Below are 16,969 nucleotides of genomic sequence, written 5' to 3' on the forward strand. Positions count from 1 at the left end.
TTCTATGATAATCTAAATACTCTTTGTCTTTATTGCTATTAAATTATAAAAAAGCCTTTTTAAATCCGAAAACTAAAATTGAAAAATAAAGTTGACCTTCTGAAATAATTTTCTTTCCTTGCTTTTGGGTTTTAAAAAGAATGGGAACAAATAGTGCTGTTCCATTTTAGTTTCAAAGTAATCTTTATTATGGTTCTGCAGGGCTATTTTGCCCCAGACAAAATAATATCAGTTTGAACATAATTGTATAAAAGAGAGGTGATTCAATATTTCTTGAGGTACTGTTCTTTTAAAAATTCCTTGAATGCACTTTGGTTTCCGTTGAGACACAAATTCGGCGGAAGATTGTTCCAGGGGCGGTAGCTCTGCACTTGAAAACAGTTTTCGGGCACTTCGACACTTACAAATGGGGCTAGTAGTTTCATTTGATGCGCTCTTGTCCTGCCAAAAAGATTTACATCGTACATTTTGGTTGCTAAATGGCACAGATAAGGCGGACAATTTTTGTATACAGAATTTTGTGTGTCTGCACTAACACGTGCAGATTTCTCCTATCGACTACATTTAATATTTGACATTTTGTATAGAGATCAGATAGTTTTTGGCCACGTTTAACATTATAAATATAACGAATTACATTATTCTGCAGTATTTGTAGCTTATTTAATTGACAGGTACTGTTTATAAAAACGTTTATAAAACGGAAACGACTATGTGTAGCCAGGATAAAAAATATTTTATCAATAAATTAAAAAAATGCAAGCGGTGAAAAGCACGATAATCGAATTTGCTGCAATAAAATTAATTTCTAAATTCAAAATACTATCAAAAGGAGTGATACTGCAAAAGCCTGGAAAATGCTTGTTGTTGTTGCCAATTCATAAACTCATCCCTTAGGATTAATTAAAGCCTAAATTGACCTAAGAAGCACTGTATTTTTTTTAGAAAATTGCCTGGAAAGTTTCAAATGGTAATGGCTGTCTCCTTACTTGAAATCCGATTTAATTTGAAAACCAAGAGTTTCCCCAATAAGTGGCATACACAATTGGACAGATCTCGACGAGAGGAATCGGAATATGCCAAGAAAATATGTTCAAGCACTGTACATTTTGGAGAAAATTGGCAAAATATGAATTTTTATCGTAGGAACGTCTTTTTTATCATTGCAAATTGTTGAGCAAATTGTTGATGGCATCCAACAATTCAAATAATTTTCAACTGTTGCCTTGTATCATTCCTCATTCCACTTTAATAGCAGACTTATGGAAGCGCAAATTTTTGAAAAGCTCTCCAAGTTTTAAGAGAGGCTCACGTGACCGACCTTGCGAGCACTTTTCCTCTCTTTTCGCTTTCAGAAGCAATTTTATTGTTGCTCTTTCGTACATAGCGACGCCGTGCGCGCAATATAACGCATTATTATTTGATGTACAGACATGTATACATATACGTGCACAAGCGTTTTTGTGCACGTAATGAAATTACTTTTGGGCCATCATCATCAGACCGCAGCTTTTTGTCCCATTACCGCGCTCTTCTCAGAATTTGATGTGGCGCAAATTGAGTTAAAAAAATGTGCCACGCCGCGTGTCATTTGAGGCGAAGGAAAACAATTGGCCTCTCTCGCTCTTGACGCTTTCAGACAAAAAGGCCCATCATCCGCACCGTGTGTGCTTTGGATTTGGGCTCATTTGTCTTCGTGTGCGAGGTGTGTGGGAACTGGGAACTGTTGCTTTCAATTTAGTACGCCCTCGCACTTTCGACGTGTTTGTTTGTGAACGGGTTAACCCGTGAAACAATCAAGTGCGTGTTGATTTTATGCCAGAGAGTATCAAAAGAGGCGCATTCTTCCTTTTTGGTCATGGTTCAAATGCGAAACATCAATTTAAATTCCAAAGAATTATTTTCAAATAAATCCAGAAATCCAAGATACTAAAATTAGCTGCGAATTTAATTTGTTTAACTCTAGTTTACTGAACTGTGTAGTTTTTAAAAGCAAAAATTAAGCCGATTATTTCAAAATCAAAAACAAATAAAGTTTTTTTTAGCTTTTTCCGTAATTTTATTCTTTGTTATTTTCATACAGAATCTGAAAATTAAATTTAACGGGACAAACTGCAAAATTGTACCTACAGTCATTTTTACAAGATATTTTTAAAATTAAAAATCGCAACCCTACTGAAAATAAAAAATAGATTTGTATAGCTTCAATTTTTGTACCTTCAAATTTTTTGTCTGGTGAATTATAAAACATAGCAAACTGAACAGCTTGAAAATCGTTTATTTTTGAAGCCAACAAATTTTAAATTCATGAACAAATAATAATTATCTCCCCTACAAACAGCTGCGTTTCATGAAAAATCTTCTGGAATGTTTTTATAATTTAATTTAGGTTCAACTCTGCATTCTCATCGATCATATTTTAAATCTGATTGTCAGTTTGATCCTGATTGAAAGGTAGAAAATAAGGGAGAGATTAGTCTGGCGAAGAGATGAATGAAAAGAAGCCCTCCCAGGAAGGCCCCCGAGACACTTTTCTTCTCACACACACACGCATTCCTCGTGTCCACCGTGGAGAGCCGCGCCGTCTTTACGCGGCCACAAAAAAAGGCACCGAAAGCGAAAGGCCCGCTTTTGATGGAGAATTAAGTGCGCACCTGTTTCGTGCCTCTTTTTGTGCACAACTAAATTGTTATTATCCCGTTCGAATGATGCGCGATCTGAATAGTAATTGGTCAAATAAACCCCGACGAGAGCAAGCGGAGAGGAGTGGAATCTCGCAGACAAGACACGCAGATGTGGAAACAGGAGGAAAGTGGTCGTTTAGAGCGCAGTCGTTATTCATAAATTGGAGCAGAATATCATCAAGAGTCACGCGATATCAGACACGAATGAGTATATTTTTTTTGTTTGGCTCGAGACTGATGACCGCAATTAAATAATTATACAAAGGACGGCAAGGTTGAGGCCGTTTTATGTGTTATTTGCTCGGGATTGAGACTTCTCTCAATTTCCTTTCATTGAGAAAGGAAAATTGAATTAGTCAAGCCACAATTCTATTGTTTTTTGTGTGTTTGATTAAATTATTAAACGATTTGATTGGACATGAAACTGATTAAATTCATATTTGGACAAATATTTTGCAAAATATCATAAATTTTCCTCTAAAATAAGTCATTACCAAAACAAATTGATTTAACGCCTATCCTAGAATTTTTTATTAACCTGGTTTTTTGCTTGCTGATGAGCTCGGAAAATAGAAACTCTGCAACAAAATTTCTGTTCTAAAATTGATAGCTGAATTTTTGCTTCTAGAGGACAAGGACAAGCATTAAATAAGCTGAAAAAATTCGTTTATAAAACGGATACGACTATGTATAGCCAGGATAAAAAATATTTTATCAATAATTTAAAAAATGCAAACGGTGAAAAGCACGATAAACGAATTTGCGGCAAAAATATATTTTCCGCAAAATCATTATTCTTAAAAAATTAATTTCTTATTTAAAAATACTATCGGAGTTTGGTATAGAAACAGCAATTATGAGGAAATTGAAAATGTTGCATAATAATCCACTTTCTAATATTTATTTGAGCTCAGGGAATTAATTAGTAATGAGATTATTTAATTCAGACTCATTAAAAATCAAGAAAAGTGCTTTGAACGGGACAAAAAATTTAAAAAGTGCCTGAAAATTACAATATTCTGAGTGCATGCAAGAAAATGGGGCTTTTCTTGTACGTTGGGCGAGTTTGAAATTAATAATAAAATTAACCTTCAGGTTAAAAAAATGAGCAGTGGTGCTTAATGTGAGAACCTTAGCAAATAACAACAAAAGTCGCGCAAATAATCAAAAGGAAATTAGCTACGCGCTTCTTGCTTGGGAATTGAAGGCGTCATCATCATTAGCAGGCCGCGCGCGGCGAAATGATCAAACACAGCCGGCTGCCGCCGCAATTTTCAACTCGAAACGCAAACTGAGAAATAGAGACGTCTATGTGCGTAATAAATCTGCATCGGGAGAAGAAATGAATGAATTTATCGCTCTTTCGGCTTTTGAGAGATGGCGGCTCGTCTCCACTCGCTATGCTATAAATATCGGGGCGGAATCCATTAATTGACAGAAAACATTGAAAAAGCGGTTGACATGTGTTTGCTTTTTGCGAGGCCGGCGAAAATTTCCATTGAATCGAATTGGACCGGCGCACAGAAATCAATCAACGTGTAGATCTGCTGAAATATAACGTTCGCAACCGTTGCAGGTGGCGCGATCAAAAATGCAGGAATTCTCCGCGCCGCCGCGACCATTGTTCGTCTGCTCTTTCTGCAGCCCTCGATCGCGCCGAGAGAGAATTCTCCGAGCAGCATCTTTCTCTCTCTCACACACACTCACAGTCAGACCGCTTTTTGTGCACACAATAATTTGATACACTCATTTAAAGCGGTGGCATTTCCTCTCGCAGGCTTGCTTTTTGTACTATCAAATCAGGTAGAGGAGACGCCGCGGTGCAGGTAGCAAGCAGATAGTTGTCCGGTCGACAGCAACCAGCCGTTCCACTTGAAAGGCCGCGTGGAAGTGAATTTTCATCTCAGTCAGCTACACGGATGCTTGCACTGTTCCTCTCGCTCAAAGCAGCATGAGCAGACGCTGCAAGTCTTCAGTTTTACATCAACGAGGATGGCGCAGAGCAGAAGAACTTTTGGAACGTTTTAAATCGGCCCGTTGATGTCAGCAGTTTATGGCTTTAATTATTCTTGTTTTTAAGCCGGTTAAATCAAATCACGATTGAAAATTGAATAAATTTCATTAAAACTGTTAATCACGTGTCGTTAAAATCAAATTTTTATTCCAGTAATTAAAAAAATGAAGAAAATAACATTTTATTATCTTTACTACATATACACCTAACCAAAACTAAAATTTTACCACTGAGTCGTATTAAAAAAATCGGATTCCTCTAATAGAAAAAACTCAAAGCCCCTCTTTAAATTATAAGGTCATACAAAAATATTTAAAACAATATCAGGAGTCGGAAACCCATTAAATCAATTCTTAATTACAGAGTTTGAGCAAAATATTTCTGTTCCAATTGTTTACTTGACTCGCTATTAATTAAATTTTTTTCTTCTCACAAAAATGGCAAAAAATCACGTAATAATCTTCTGCTCTTTGAAGCCTCTTGATGCTTAACAGTGCATTAAAACGTATTAATCGAACCCCATAAAAATTAGCATCCCTAATTGTGAGTTGATGCCATCAACCGTACATTCAGCCAAATGTCAAATTGAACGGAAAATTAATCGCATTATTTCGGATAGATTAAAAGAATGAAATTAAAAACGTTTTTTTATTAATCGTACATGGACTTTCGATTTTATTAGTATCTAAAAAAGGTAAAAGCATACTTTTTTGATAAATGACAGCGATTGAGTACAAAAGTTCGATTGCACAGGCCTTGATTTTCATCTTTTGACACTATTTTCTCTACGAGAACATTATATAAACGTACCACTTGAATGGAGATTCTGATCATTCTACTTGTTAATAAAGTAATGATCTTAAAACTATCTAGAACAGTCACGTGGTAATAATTGGACGGATTTCTCGACTTACAAACTAAGGAAAATATATCAATTTATATATTTTAAAAATAAAAATTTAAATTGTGTGTATAAAACCAATAAATGTGCCTAGAGGCAAAACGGACAAAATTAGCTGCTATAAAACAACCTGCAACTTTCCTAATATCAATCATTGCAAACAAGTCGTACCATACAACATAATTTAGATTTCACTATAGGCGCATGCCCAGAGAAAAATTGTCATCTATGACTATTTAAAAAGATTAATTGTTATTGTACGTCAATGAGATTGAATAAGGCACTCAAAAATAACAATTTCATACTTAAACATGCACTGTGTGCGTTAAAAATTGCTCCTGACGCTCCAATTTCTGCTGGAAATTTTAAATATCACTGAAACCACGCCCTTTGTGTGAAATTTCCTAAGATAAGTATATATATAATATGAAATCTGTGGACCTATTACAATTCTGTAAAATACCTTGTTGATATGGAGTCGATATATATAAAATTTACGGAATGTTGATTTGGTGGCGCAAAAGCGCCTGGTGGACAACAAACACGGAGAAGATGAGGAGGAGGGGGTGCGTCGTCAAAGCAGGAGCCTCATTACTGCGCCGCAGCTCTTTGTCGCCTTCACATGCAAGAAAATTAACAAGTCACGTTTAAAACATGATTTATTTTTATTTGACACTAAATTTCACTACAACCCTGACACTAAGATAGTTGTACAATACAACAAGATGCTATGTATTCTAAAGGTTGGAAGATATTGTTAGACTTAGAAGAGAAAAACTTTTTCCGAGCTCTGCAAATGTCAATAATGTCGGAAGATTTTAACACGTCATTAATTAAAAATTAAAAATGAATGAACTATTTGCACAAAACCGACTGAATGAACAGTTTTGGACGAAAAAATCTCACTAACATGCGTTTATATTTTGATTTTAAAGCTTAATTTTCTCTCAAGCTGTCCTACTTTATTTTAGATCTTGAAAATTTAAGTGTTTCTGATAATCATTTTTACTTTAAAATTTAAAAACAAGAGCTTGAGAACCTCTAAGCACTCATAATTTTTGTGGAATCTAGCAAAGACTAGAAATAATGTTGAAAAAGGGAATGTAAGCATGATATTAATTCAAAAAACATCGTAATTCCCAAAAACAATAAATTTTCATCCCAAAAACCTAATCAATTTGGCAGTAAAATCAACAACTAAAATTCACAAGTCAAAGGTGTTAAAAGAGATAGAAAACATGAAGGATTCAGCGACAATTAAGGAAAAATTGCTATTCAACAGGACTGTAAAAAAGTTGGGTAAAATATTATGAATCTCAATGATACACACCCATTTGGAATTTGATGGCGGGCGAAGACATTCTGCCGTCGCCACCATTGGAATAAGCAAGAACACGCAAGCTGTAAGCTTTGCCAGGGGTCAGGTCGTATAAGTAAGCCTCCAGTTTGGAGCCGATTTGCACGAGCGTGTCGTTCGCTGTGCTGAAGTCGTGGTCGATGTCCCAGATGCGGATCTAAAACAGAAACAACCCATTGAGGATGAGAACCATATTTTGTATTGAATTCAATTAAATATTTCAGGGGAAAACTTTGTTCCCTTTTTTAAAACTTCTGCTCAGCACTTTCCGAGGACTATATTTGTTCATTGGGTCCACCGAGTGGACGCAGAGGAGCTTGGGCCCAATTTTGGCCATCTCTTGGCATCCCCGAACCAGGCTTTTATTGAAACCCCAAACGTTAGTCCCTCTAAAGCCGCTGGAAAGGTGCGAAAACCAGCAAGTGGCGAGTCGGCGCCGGTTCGTCTCCCAGCATATTGAATTTCGAATCACAAAATTCTTTCTTTCTAGATAAGAATGAATGAATTTACCTTGTATCCAATGATAGGTTCCTCATCTGGCGCGGGCGCCACGTAACGCCAGACGACTCGAATAGTGGAAGGATCAACTGGATGCACGTGAACAGCCGTCGGAGCTTTCTGCGGGGCTTTTCGGAATGTGCGCTCTGAAATTTTATTTGATTATGATTTTTCTGAGGCTTAAAATGGAGAGTAATATTATACCAATGTAACGTTCGCTCTCAGGCCCTTCTCCGGCTGTGTTGTAGGCCATGCATTTTACGTAGTAGTATTCATTGGGCTGCAAACCGACAATCAGGGCCCATGGCTTGGTCGATCTGCTGAGGTAGTAGACTGCGTCCTCCTCTCGGCCATCCTTCTTCCAATACTTCAGCTGTTAACAAAGGGAAAAGTTAATAGCTACCTTCAAATAAATCCAAAAGGCGAAGAGTTTAAAAATAGTTTGATCCTGTATATCATAAAAATCAGGAATCAGTTTTAAATAAGCAATTATGCGTTTTTCTCCAACACTTTCAAGAGATAAACGTAAGAAGTAATCAAATGTTTGTGTAAAATGTTTATATATTATTTCTACGGCATTCAGTCTGATCTTTCGGCAGAGGAGTCAACATTTAAGGACCAAAGTACAAAAATGAAGGAATTTTCATTTTTTAAGAACTAAAATTAACAAAAATATAACACTAACGCCCTATTAAATTTTTATGGTTTGTAAAGAGTGGTCAGAGGAAATGAATCACGTCAATAATTTTCAAAACAAGAGATAAAAAATTCGCAAACATTCAAGTACAAATTACTACTCACTCTGTGGCCTATGAGTTTTCCTCTGATTTTGTCCCTGGTCATTTCGATTGGCACCCAAGAGACATTGAGCGCGGTCGAGTTGAAGGAGAGCGCAGACACTTGGCTTGGAGAGACCTGGGGCATGTCCTCGGCGCTGTAGATGATGACTGGTTCCGAAATGGGGCCGAAGCCAATCGAGTTGCCAGACTGCACCTTCACTTCGAATTCGGTGTAGTAAAATTCGTATTGCACCTTGACCACTTGTCGGCCAATGTTGCCGTGATGCCTCAATTCCTGCGATTGGAACTCGGAGTTTGAGCCCACTCGCTTCCAGTAAACCTTGTAGAAAATTCCAGGGCCGTTTTGTTCGCCTTCGCTCAGCGGCTGCAATCAAATTACGAGTAAAATAACAAATTTCGGCTGAAATGATCGAACACTTACATCCCAAGTGATGGTCAGGTCTCCGATTTTTCCACCACCGCCTCCAATGTTTACCGGCGCCACGTAGGGCTTGTCTGGCTGCGTGTTGAAAAAGGGCGACGGTGCTGATGGAATGCCAAGCCCAAGGCTGTTGCCTGCAGCAACTCTGAACTCGTATACGGACCACGGAGAAAGCACGTCAGTCACTTCATACTCTCGACGCTTCTGCAGGAAGAACTTGTTGGCTGTCACATCTGGAAACAATCACAAAAAAATCAGTTAATGATGTGAAATGTGAATAACTAGGGATGGTCCTGAGACGGTAGAAAGTTCAGAAAAAATTTATTACGTCAAAAAATTAATAAAAATATACAATAAAATTTCAGGAAAATACAGAAACAATGTTTTCCCTCATTTTCCGTCAGTTTCCTGTTTCCAAATGATATTTTTGCTAATTTGGGGATGTATTGGGTAAAGTTACCCTGCCAATTCACAATAAAAACAAAAATTGTATCAAAGATTAAAGCAAATTGGTTATTGACGAGCTGATTAAAAAATGGTTGATTTTTTCGGGTTTTTGTATTTTTATTTTTTAAGAATATTCCTTTTAAATTTCCTCGCAAGAAGAGCAGGTTGTCTTCTTTGATGATATTTTTGAAAAATTTAAATCAACAAACATTGAGCTGTAGATCAATTCTTGCAATTGAATTAAAAGCATAAATATTTCCCCTCTTATTAATTTTTAAAGATAATTCAACTCACTTTCAGCCAAAATGAGCCAGGTGCTGTTCCACTTGGTGCGACCAGTAATCTGGAAGTAGGTGATGTCTCGGCCGTGCTTGGCGCCATCTGCCCAGGAAATCACAACAGATCGTGGGGAGGATCTGGCGACAGGCTTAGCATCAACAGCTCCTGTAATTAGATATTAACTCCCAAATTTCAGACAGGATGGTTGATTTTACCTGGTGGTCCAGGAGGACCGTCAATGATCACTTCAGTCTTGGCTGAAATAAACCCAACTGTGCTTTCAACGATGCATTCGTACGTGCCAGCGTCAGCAAAGGTTGAATTCTCGATTTTCAGTCTTCCCCCGTCCAAGGTCTGCATAAAAAAATTAATTTAAGCTCAAATTAGACTAACTTGCTCTTACCACTGTGGAGTTTTCCCTGTATTTGTCCTTCAGGGAGAGCCCGTTCATATTCCAGGTGAAGGCCAGGTCGAGAATCTCCTCGGAGTAAGCAGAACACTCTAGATAAATATTGCTGCCGTAGCTGGCGACAATTCTCTTTTTTGGCTCTCGCACAAAAGATGGGCCTCCTGAAAATGGAAAATAGATGTGAGTTGAACTGGCTCTGATTCGAAATTTCGTAGCCTACTCATGACGACCAAGCGGCCCCTGCTTTCGTCAGAGCCGTGCACGTTTCTGGCGATGCAAGTGTACACTCCGGCGTCTTCTCTGGACACTCTGGTGATTACCAAGTTGCCGTTTTCAAGAATTCGTCTTGTTCCACTTGATCCTGGAGGGGGATCCATGATTAGTAAGGTTTGTTTTAACACGGTTTTTAACTAGTCTTACCAAGAACATTATTTTCTTTCTTCCAGGTAAACTTGGGCATCGGTGCTGCTTCTGGATTGCATTTAATAGTCACATTTCCTCCTTCGTGAGCATAGGTTTCAGCTTCAAGCGGGTGTTTGCGGAATGATGGCTTCAATGCTGCCAGAAGAAGAGTAATAATAAATTATATAATCTTTTAAGGACATTTTGTATATTATAATAGCCCTATAAAATGATAGAAATAAAATGAAATTAACTTACACAAAACTCTGAGTTGAGCTGAGGAAAATCTGGTTTTGAGCTGGTTTGTCGCCTGGCACTGATACATTCCGTCGTCCATCTCTGCACTCAGAGCTTTGATAGTGAGGACATTGTCCACTATGATGATTCGCTCTCGGTCTTCGATGCTTATGTTGTACGGATCAAGCAACATGCCGTTTTTATACCAGGAATACGCCACGTCAGGTATACCAAAAGCCTCGCAAGTCCAGGTCAAATCGGAGCCTTTGTCTATATGCTTGTCCACAAGGGGAATGGTGAAGTTTGGCTCAGCTGTTTAGGATAAAATCAATGCATGAGAACCAAGAGTGAATGAAAAGGTTAATCTACTCTTTTAAATTCAACGTATTTTCTAACAGGTTATAGTTGGATAAGGGAAAATGTCTCTGAGCAGACAGAATCTATGGTAATACCTCTGATGGTCAGCATAACGGAATTGGTCATGGACTGCTTGTCGTTGTAGATTCGACAGACGTACTCGCCCTGATCCTCGACTGTGACGCGAGGAATGGTCAGGACGCGGTTGTAGTTTGAGACGATCGCGCCTCTAGGCAAATTCGATCCTTTCCTTGTCCAGTTGTAAGAAACAACGGGGCTGTTTTCGCGTGAATTAATAAGAGAAAGTCTGGCGAAAGTGGAAAGCTTACTATCCAAAGGCGACGCACTCCAAACGGACCTCCTGACCCGCGACAGGAGCTTGCGGGAAGGCTTGGGGGAAGTTGTTGCCGAACTTGAGCTGCTGGGAGTTGGCTGAGAGTATTTATTTATCAGTTATGGGCTTGATTTGATTTTACGAGGCAAAACTTACAGTGTGGGATGACGTCTAGGTGGAAAATCGGTCCGTTGCGACCTGTTTTCGAGACGCTGTTCTTGACGCTGCATGTGTAGTTGCCTTTGTCAATGTTTTCCAGGGAGGAAAAGTACAGGTTGCCATCATAGGAGACGAAAACTCTTCTGTCTTCCTCGACTAGATTGGGGAAGTAGTCACGAGCCCAGCTGTATGTGATACCTGGAAGTGGAAAATCAAGTTAAAATTCTGAAGCTTAACTGATTAATGCATTGATTGTAACATGTTTTGTTTCACCTCCCACGTTATCAAATCCTCTTCCTAAAATTAATTTAAACTATTGTTATATCTGATTTTAAAATCAATAAAATTGTGTTTGTGCTGAGATATATTATAATTAATTAGCAATTTACTTGGGTAATGCTGCGGAGGGTCGCAATGGATGGCTTTGCCCCAATTTTGCTGGCCCCTCTCTGCAGATCTCTTCAGGTTAAATTCTCCAACAAACGCAAACGAAAGCAGCACGCTCTCAGAAACAATGTTGCCAAACTTGTTCGAAGCTCTGCAGTGGTACTGTCCATTGTCCTCAATCTATTGATGGGATAAATTTAATTTTTGGATTGAAAAGAGTAATTTATGAATCAAATACTCTGTAAAATTGGGTGTTTCAAACCTGTTTCGGCTCATAGATGATAAGGGAACCGCCGCTGATGGTGTAACGACCGTCTTTCAGGGGATCGATTTTCTTGGCCACCACTCGGTCGCTTTCGTACACCTCCTTAAACCACTCGTAAGTCGGATTTGGGTAGCCCTTAGCCACACAACTGCAAGGAATGTTTAATTAGTATTGAAAGAGAAAAATATTTTTAAAAATAATCAAATTTTACCCGTGAAGGAGAATACATTTCTCATTTAATTTAGGGAATTTATTTTCCATTTTAAAATATTTATGTATAAAATGATAATGATATATACAGCATTAATATTGTACTCTATTCTTATTGCGTAACGTTATAATGACTATAATATCACACTGATAAAAAAGGGGGTTTAATTTTTTTTTCTTGAGGTCAGACCAAGACTTTTATATTGTAATTACTACAATTTTTAAACTACTTACGTCAATGTGACGTATTTCTGCGTTCGCTGGCCAGACGCATCGTAATCGACATTCACAGGCTGCTTCACGAAGTAAGGTCCGCGAGGAACCTTTTCAGGGTCTTTCACCTCCAGACCATACTCGTGGGTTCGATCGTCAAACATGACATGGTGCAAAGACCTGACGGGCGCCTCGCAAATAAAGAGAAAATACTCATCACCGCGCACTTTCTTGAATCCCCACTTCTGGGTCTTCTGGTCGTAACTAAAAGCGACGAAATTATAAAAAAAATTTAATTTAACTAATATTTTAAATAGTTACCCGTAGGCGAGGAAGTCTCGGCCTGGTGTATTGTCGTAGTCAGGGAAGAAGGCCGCATCCATGTTGGTCAGCTGCGAGTTGTCCCCCTCGTTGACCCAGTAGCCCGGGCTCTGCTGCCTGCCGCTCGTGTACCAGGTGCGATGCTGCGGATCTTGCCACTGCAGCTGCTGCATCACGAATGTGTGCTCGTCCAGAGTGTCCACGCTGACCAAATCAGCGTCATAGACCTGGGGAAATCAATAAAATTGATACATTTAAGACGTTAACTGAGGAAAAATACAACTCTCTACCCGTTATTTAAAAAGAAAACATTTTTATGCATTGAAACACGTGCCAAAATATGATTTTGTAAAATATGCAGATCTGGTTAACAATTATTTTAAATTATATGAATCCCAAAAGCAACAATTAAAGAAATCAGAGTGAATTTCTGCAAGAAAACTAAATCTATTTTGTTTATTGCAGGGAAAGTAGAAGATTAGGAATCAATATTCCCTCTGTCTGATTGTTGGAGCCAAATTTTTAATATTCTGATATTGTTTGGCATAATAAAATGCAAAAAAAAATTAGCAACAATAATTTATTTCTATAGTTTACAATAATTTAATGATGAACAATAATTAAAATGTCAGATTTTGCTAAATTTAACGTAAAATCTGCTACCTCTCCATCATTGTGCAAATTAAGAGCTAAATTTATCTATCTTCTAGTGTTAAAAATGATTTTTAATAAGGAGACAGAGCTCAATGGCCACTTGATTAAATTGGAGTCGATTTTCTCAGAAGTTTAAACGGCACTCGGTCAATTTGAAGCAATTTTTAGAGATTTTTTTATTCAGAAGAGCGAAATTTATGCGAACCTGGCAGTTTTGTCTGGCTTGGACGCGCGGCCTGTTGGGCGACTTGATGAATCTGTAGCAGGAAGACCTGAACTGGATCCAGTGCTTCGGGCATCGCAGCTCCAGTTCTCTCTCCCTTTCCGTCTCGGACCTCTGGCCGGACACCAGCGTCCCCAGCGCGACCAGCAGCCACACAGCCGTCCTCATTCTGCGAATATTGCGAAAATCGCGAAAATTAATCCATCAGGGCATTATTCAGGTGAGTCACATTAGGGAGTGGCACCAGCGTGAGAAACGCGAGACTGTTTCTCGAATTTTTGCGCGAGGCGTGAGAGAAATATTGGGCCCAGCGGTGCGACACGGCGGCCCGAAAGCGATCTTACCTCTTCCGCTCAATTCCGTGAAGAATTCATGCAGAATTGTGTATAGAAATTCGGTTGCGTCGCTGTCGCTACAGGTGTAACGAACAAACGGCAGGTTGCAAACAGTAAACAAGGGGCGGCGGAGAAACGAGAAACGCGCATTCCTTGCCGGTTATTCGCGGCCGGTTTTTTACCGTTTTGAAATCAGGCGGGTGGCAGTTTGTGTTTAAATAGAATTTTTCTCAGAAATTTCGCATGCCGTTCTTTAAATATAGAAATGAGATTATGATTTACTCCTTCTCCTCATGAAAAGGAGAATAAATTATACATAAGCAGGGAAAATATTAACCGGTTAAAGATATGTATAGGTTAATCGATTTAATTTTGAAGAGGCACAACCCATCTATAATTATTGCAGATGAAAATTAATATGCTTTTTTGTGCAGAATACTCTCGAATTGCAAATTTTGAATTTTAATTACTCCGCTTTGAGAGCAGAAAAATTTAACTATGTATTCCACTAATTATTATTTTTACTATTATTAAAAGTTTTTAATGAAATATCCCATAAAATTATAATATTTGAGACAAAAAGCGATTATTTAAGTTCGTTGAGTAAGCACTTTGCCGAAACGTCTCAGTGTAAAAATGGAGGAGTAAAATTCATGCGACCCTTTCTTGGCGGATGAATACTGAATGAGTAAAAGGTAAAAGGCAGACTTTACAACGTGCAACCGCGCTCATAAATAGCTGCTTCCCCGGCGCTTTACAAAAAGCGAAGCAAGACGACGACGAGACTGTGTGTGTGCTGGAACTTTATTCCCAGAGAGCTTATCTCGATTGTGCGGCACAGCGTATATAGTTTCCCCTATGTCTGGCAGTTTGTAAGGGGATGTATATAAATATGTTCCCTGTTTTGTGCAAGTGCTTTTGGGAAAACTGCGTAATTCAATTGCTGAACAAAAACGTTTTTTTTAATTAATTATTTAATGACTACAACAAGTATGATAGTTCAATATCTCTGGAAAAAAATGCAAATGTTCGGAAAATATTTCCTAAGTAAATTTCATGATATTGTTATATGTCTCTTTTAGCAAGGTGATTCTGATGTTGATTAATAAAAAACCTGTAAGAATTAAAAGATGTCGATCACTGTTGATTGCTAGAGAATACCTGATGTGAGACGCATCTGGGCATCATACAGAGAGGGACCGATTCTCACCGTCCTTTTCACATTTAAATAGATAAATGAGTTTCTTTTAGCTGTCAAAGCTGGTGTTTTTATAGCCCTGGTCGCCAAGGATAATTTATCATTGCACAGGTATTGAGTTTAATTTATTATTGATTTAATTACTTATTTGATTGCATTATTTATAGCGATTTTTTTACTTGCTAAAATAGCATTAATAGGTACATTACAGCGTCTTCGTCATTTCCCAGGATGAATTTCGGGTCAGCCAGCGTTTTGCCATGTGAATCTTAGCGTATGAAGTTGGAAAAATTGCCGTTCAGGTTGGTCCACGGATATTTATTGACTTCCAAAGGCGTGTCTGACGTGCACCCTCGGAAAAGATTGTTCGTTCGTCCTTTTCCTCGTCCCAGATGTCCGTGCGTTAGAGGGATGCCATTTTCTTGCTAATTCGAAATTATGAGATTTTGCATCTTATTTTTAACCGGATCAAAATATATACTGACTGAAATTGGTTTTGCTTGGTTAGATGCACTGCTCATTAAATTCTTTGATCGAGGCCAATGATAAACCGTAGGAATAGCAGAAAGACGCGGTTTCTTTAAAAGATATTTGGATAATAGTTCAATAATTTAAATTTATAACACTCCATTTTTCTATTTTGGAACTAAATACAGTGGGTCCTGTCCTTACATAAAACTTTCTTCCACACCCCTCGTCAACATATCCATGATTTTCGATTATTTAAAGAGGAATGATATTGGAAAAGCCAGGAAAATGCTTGTTGCCAATGCATAAACTCATCCCTTAGGATTCAGTTAAAGCCTAAATTGACCTAAGAAGCACTGTAATTTTTTGAGAAAATTGGCTGCAAAATTACCGTGATTTTCAAATGGTAATAGCTGTCTCCTTACTTGAAATCCGATTTAATTTCAAAACCAAGAGTTTCCCCAATAAGTGGCATACGCCGTTGGACAGATCTCGACGAGAGGAATCGAAATATGCCAAGAAAATATGTTCAAGCACTGTAAATTTTGGAGAAAATCGGCAAAATTTGAATTTTTATTGAAGAAAAGTCCTTTTTTACTATTGCAAATTGTTGAACAAATTGTTTATCGGTCAATTGTTTAAGGCATCCAACAATTTAAATAATTTTCAATTGTTGCCAAGTATCATTCCACTTTAAAATGGGTTATGTATTTGAATAATGGTTGTAACTTTGAGAGCAATCCTACAATTGTTGGTGAAATTTTGCTTTTTGTCTAGCTGTATACACGCCCATCAGAGAAATGGCGCAACCATCAGAATTATTTCTCACGTTCGTCACGCTAGCGAAATCAGCGTTGCATCGTCCGAGTTTTGGTTCCAACGGCGACGCATCCTGGAAAAATAGCGTTTTTATTTTTTTATATCAACGGTTGCGACACAGTTTTGTACCGCCGTTTGTAGAGTTTCGCAGCTGTGATGGCGTTCGCTACCAAGGTCGGTGCCTTTTCCTGTCCGCACTGATACACTCGTCCATTCCCCCTGAGTCGAAATTTGATTGGTTTTTTAGTGCGAGAAAATAAAGTTTTATTAATTATTTGTAATAATCTAATTTTTTGTTTTAAAAAATACTCTGGAAAATCTGATATTGAGATCAACCGCTCTCCCCGAGACATTTGAGAAAGCACTGAAATTTCGTTTCATTTCAAAGAATTAGTTAAAATAATAAAAATTGCGGACAAATAAGCAGCTCACTAAACACCGAGAAAGCTACGCATTAAATATCTTCTGAAAATTATGATAATCTCGCGTGCATATTGACAAATCTATATCTAAAAATTAGATTTTCACGTGAAACGAAGAGCTATTAATTCCGGTAATGTAAAATAACCCAGGTCCC

General features: G+C 38.0%; 1 protein-coding gene across 1 annotated transcript; it reads right to left on the reverse strand.

Moving 5' to 3' along the window:
* Positions 1-5,338: 5,338 nt before the first annotated feature.
* Positions 5,339-14,074, reverse strand: Cont (Contactin). The gene is made up of 21 exons (XM_065493433.1): positions 13,917-14,074; positions 13,555-13,741; positions 12,696-12,922; positions 12,396-12,638; positions 11,949-12,099; positions 11,689-11,866; positions 11,297-11,497; positions 11,136-11,238; positions 10,902-11,083; positions 10,471-10,761; positions 10,231-10,368; positions 10,031-10,171; positions 9,805-9,971; positions 9,617-9,755; positions 9,417-9,566; positions 8,676-8,908; positions 8,256-8,618; positions 7,659-7,827; positions 7,467-7,600; positions 6,930-7,113; positions 5,339-6,215 (listed from the first exon to the last, which is right to left on the reverse strand). Exons 2-21 carry the CDS (start codon positions 13,738-13,740, stop codon positions 6,094-6,096), a joined length of 3,702 nt encoding a protein of 1,233 aa, XP_065349505.1. The 5' UTR covers position 13,741; positions 13,917-14,074; the 3' UTR covers positions 5,339-6,093.
* Between the last annotated feature and the right edge of the window lie 2,895 nt (positions 14,075-16,969).

The sequence above is a fragment of the Cloeon dipterum genome, chromosome X (assembly GCF_949628265.1).
Source record: "Cloeon dipterum chromosome X, ieCloDipt1.1, whole genome shotgun sequence".
Classification (NCBI taxonomy): Eukaryota; Metazoa; Arthropoda; class Insecta; order Ephemeroptera; family Baetidae; genus Cloeon; species Cloeon dipterum.

Excerpts from the sequence above, each read along its gene's own strand:
- Cont (XM_065493433.1), bottom strand. The coding sequence starts at position 13,740 with ATGAGGACGGCTGTGTGGCTGCTGGTCGCGCTGGGGACGCTGGTGTCC. Across the intron at positions 9,756-9,804 it reads ACAGGGAAAACTCCACAGTG|ACCTTGGACGGGGGAAGACT; the intron begins GTAAGAGCAAGT and ends TTTTTTATGCAG. Across the intron at positions 6,216-6,929 it reads CGCCATCAAATTCCAAATGG|GCGACAAAGAGCTGCGGCGC; the intron begins GTGTGTATCATT and ends TTGCATGTGAAG.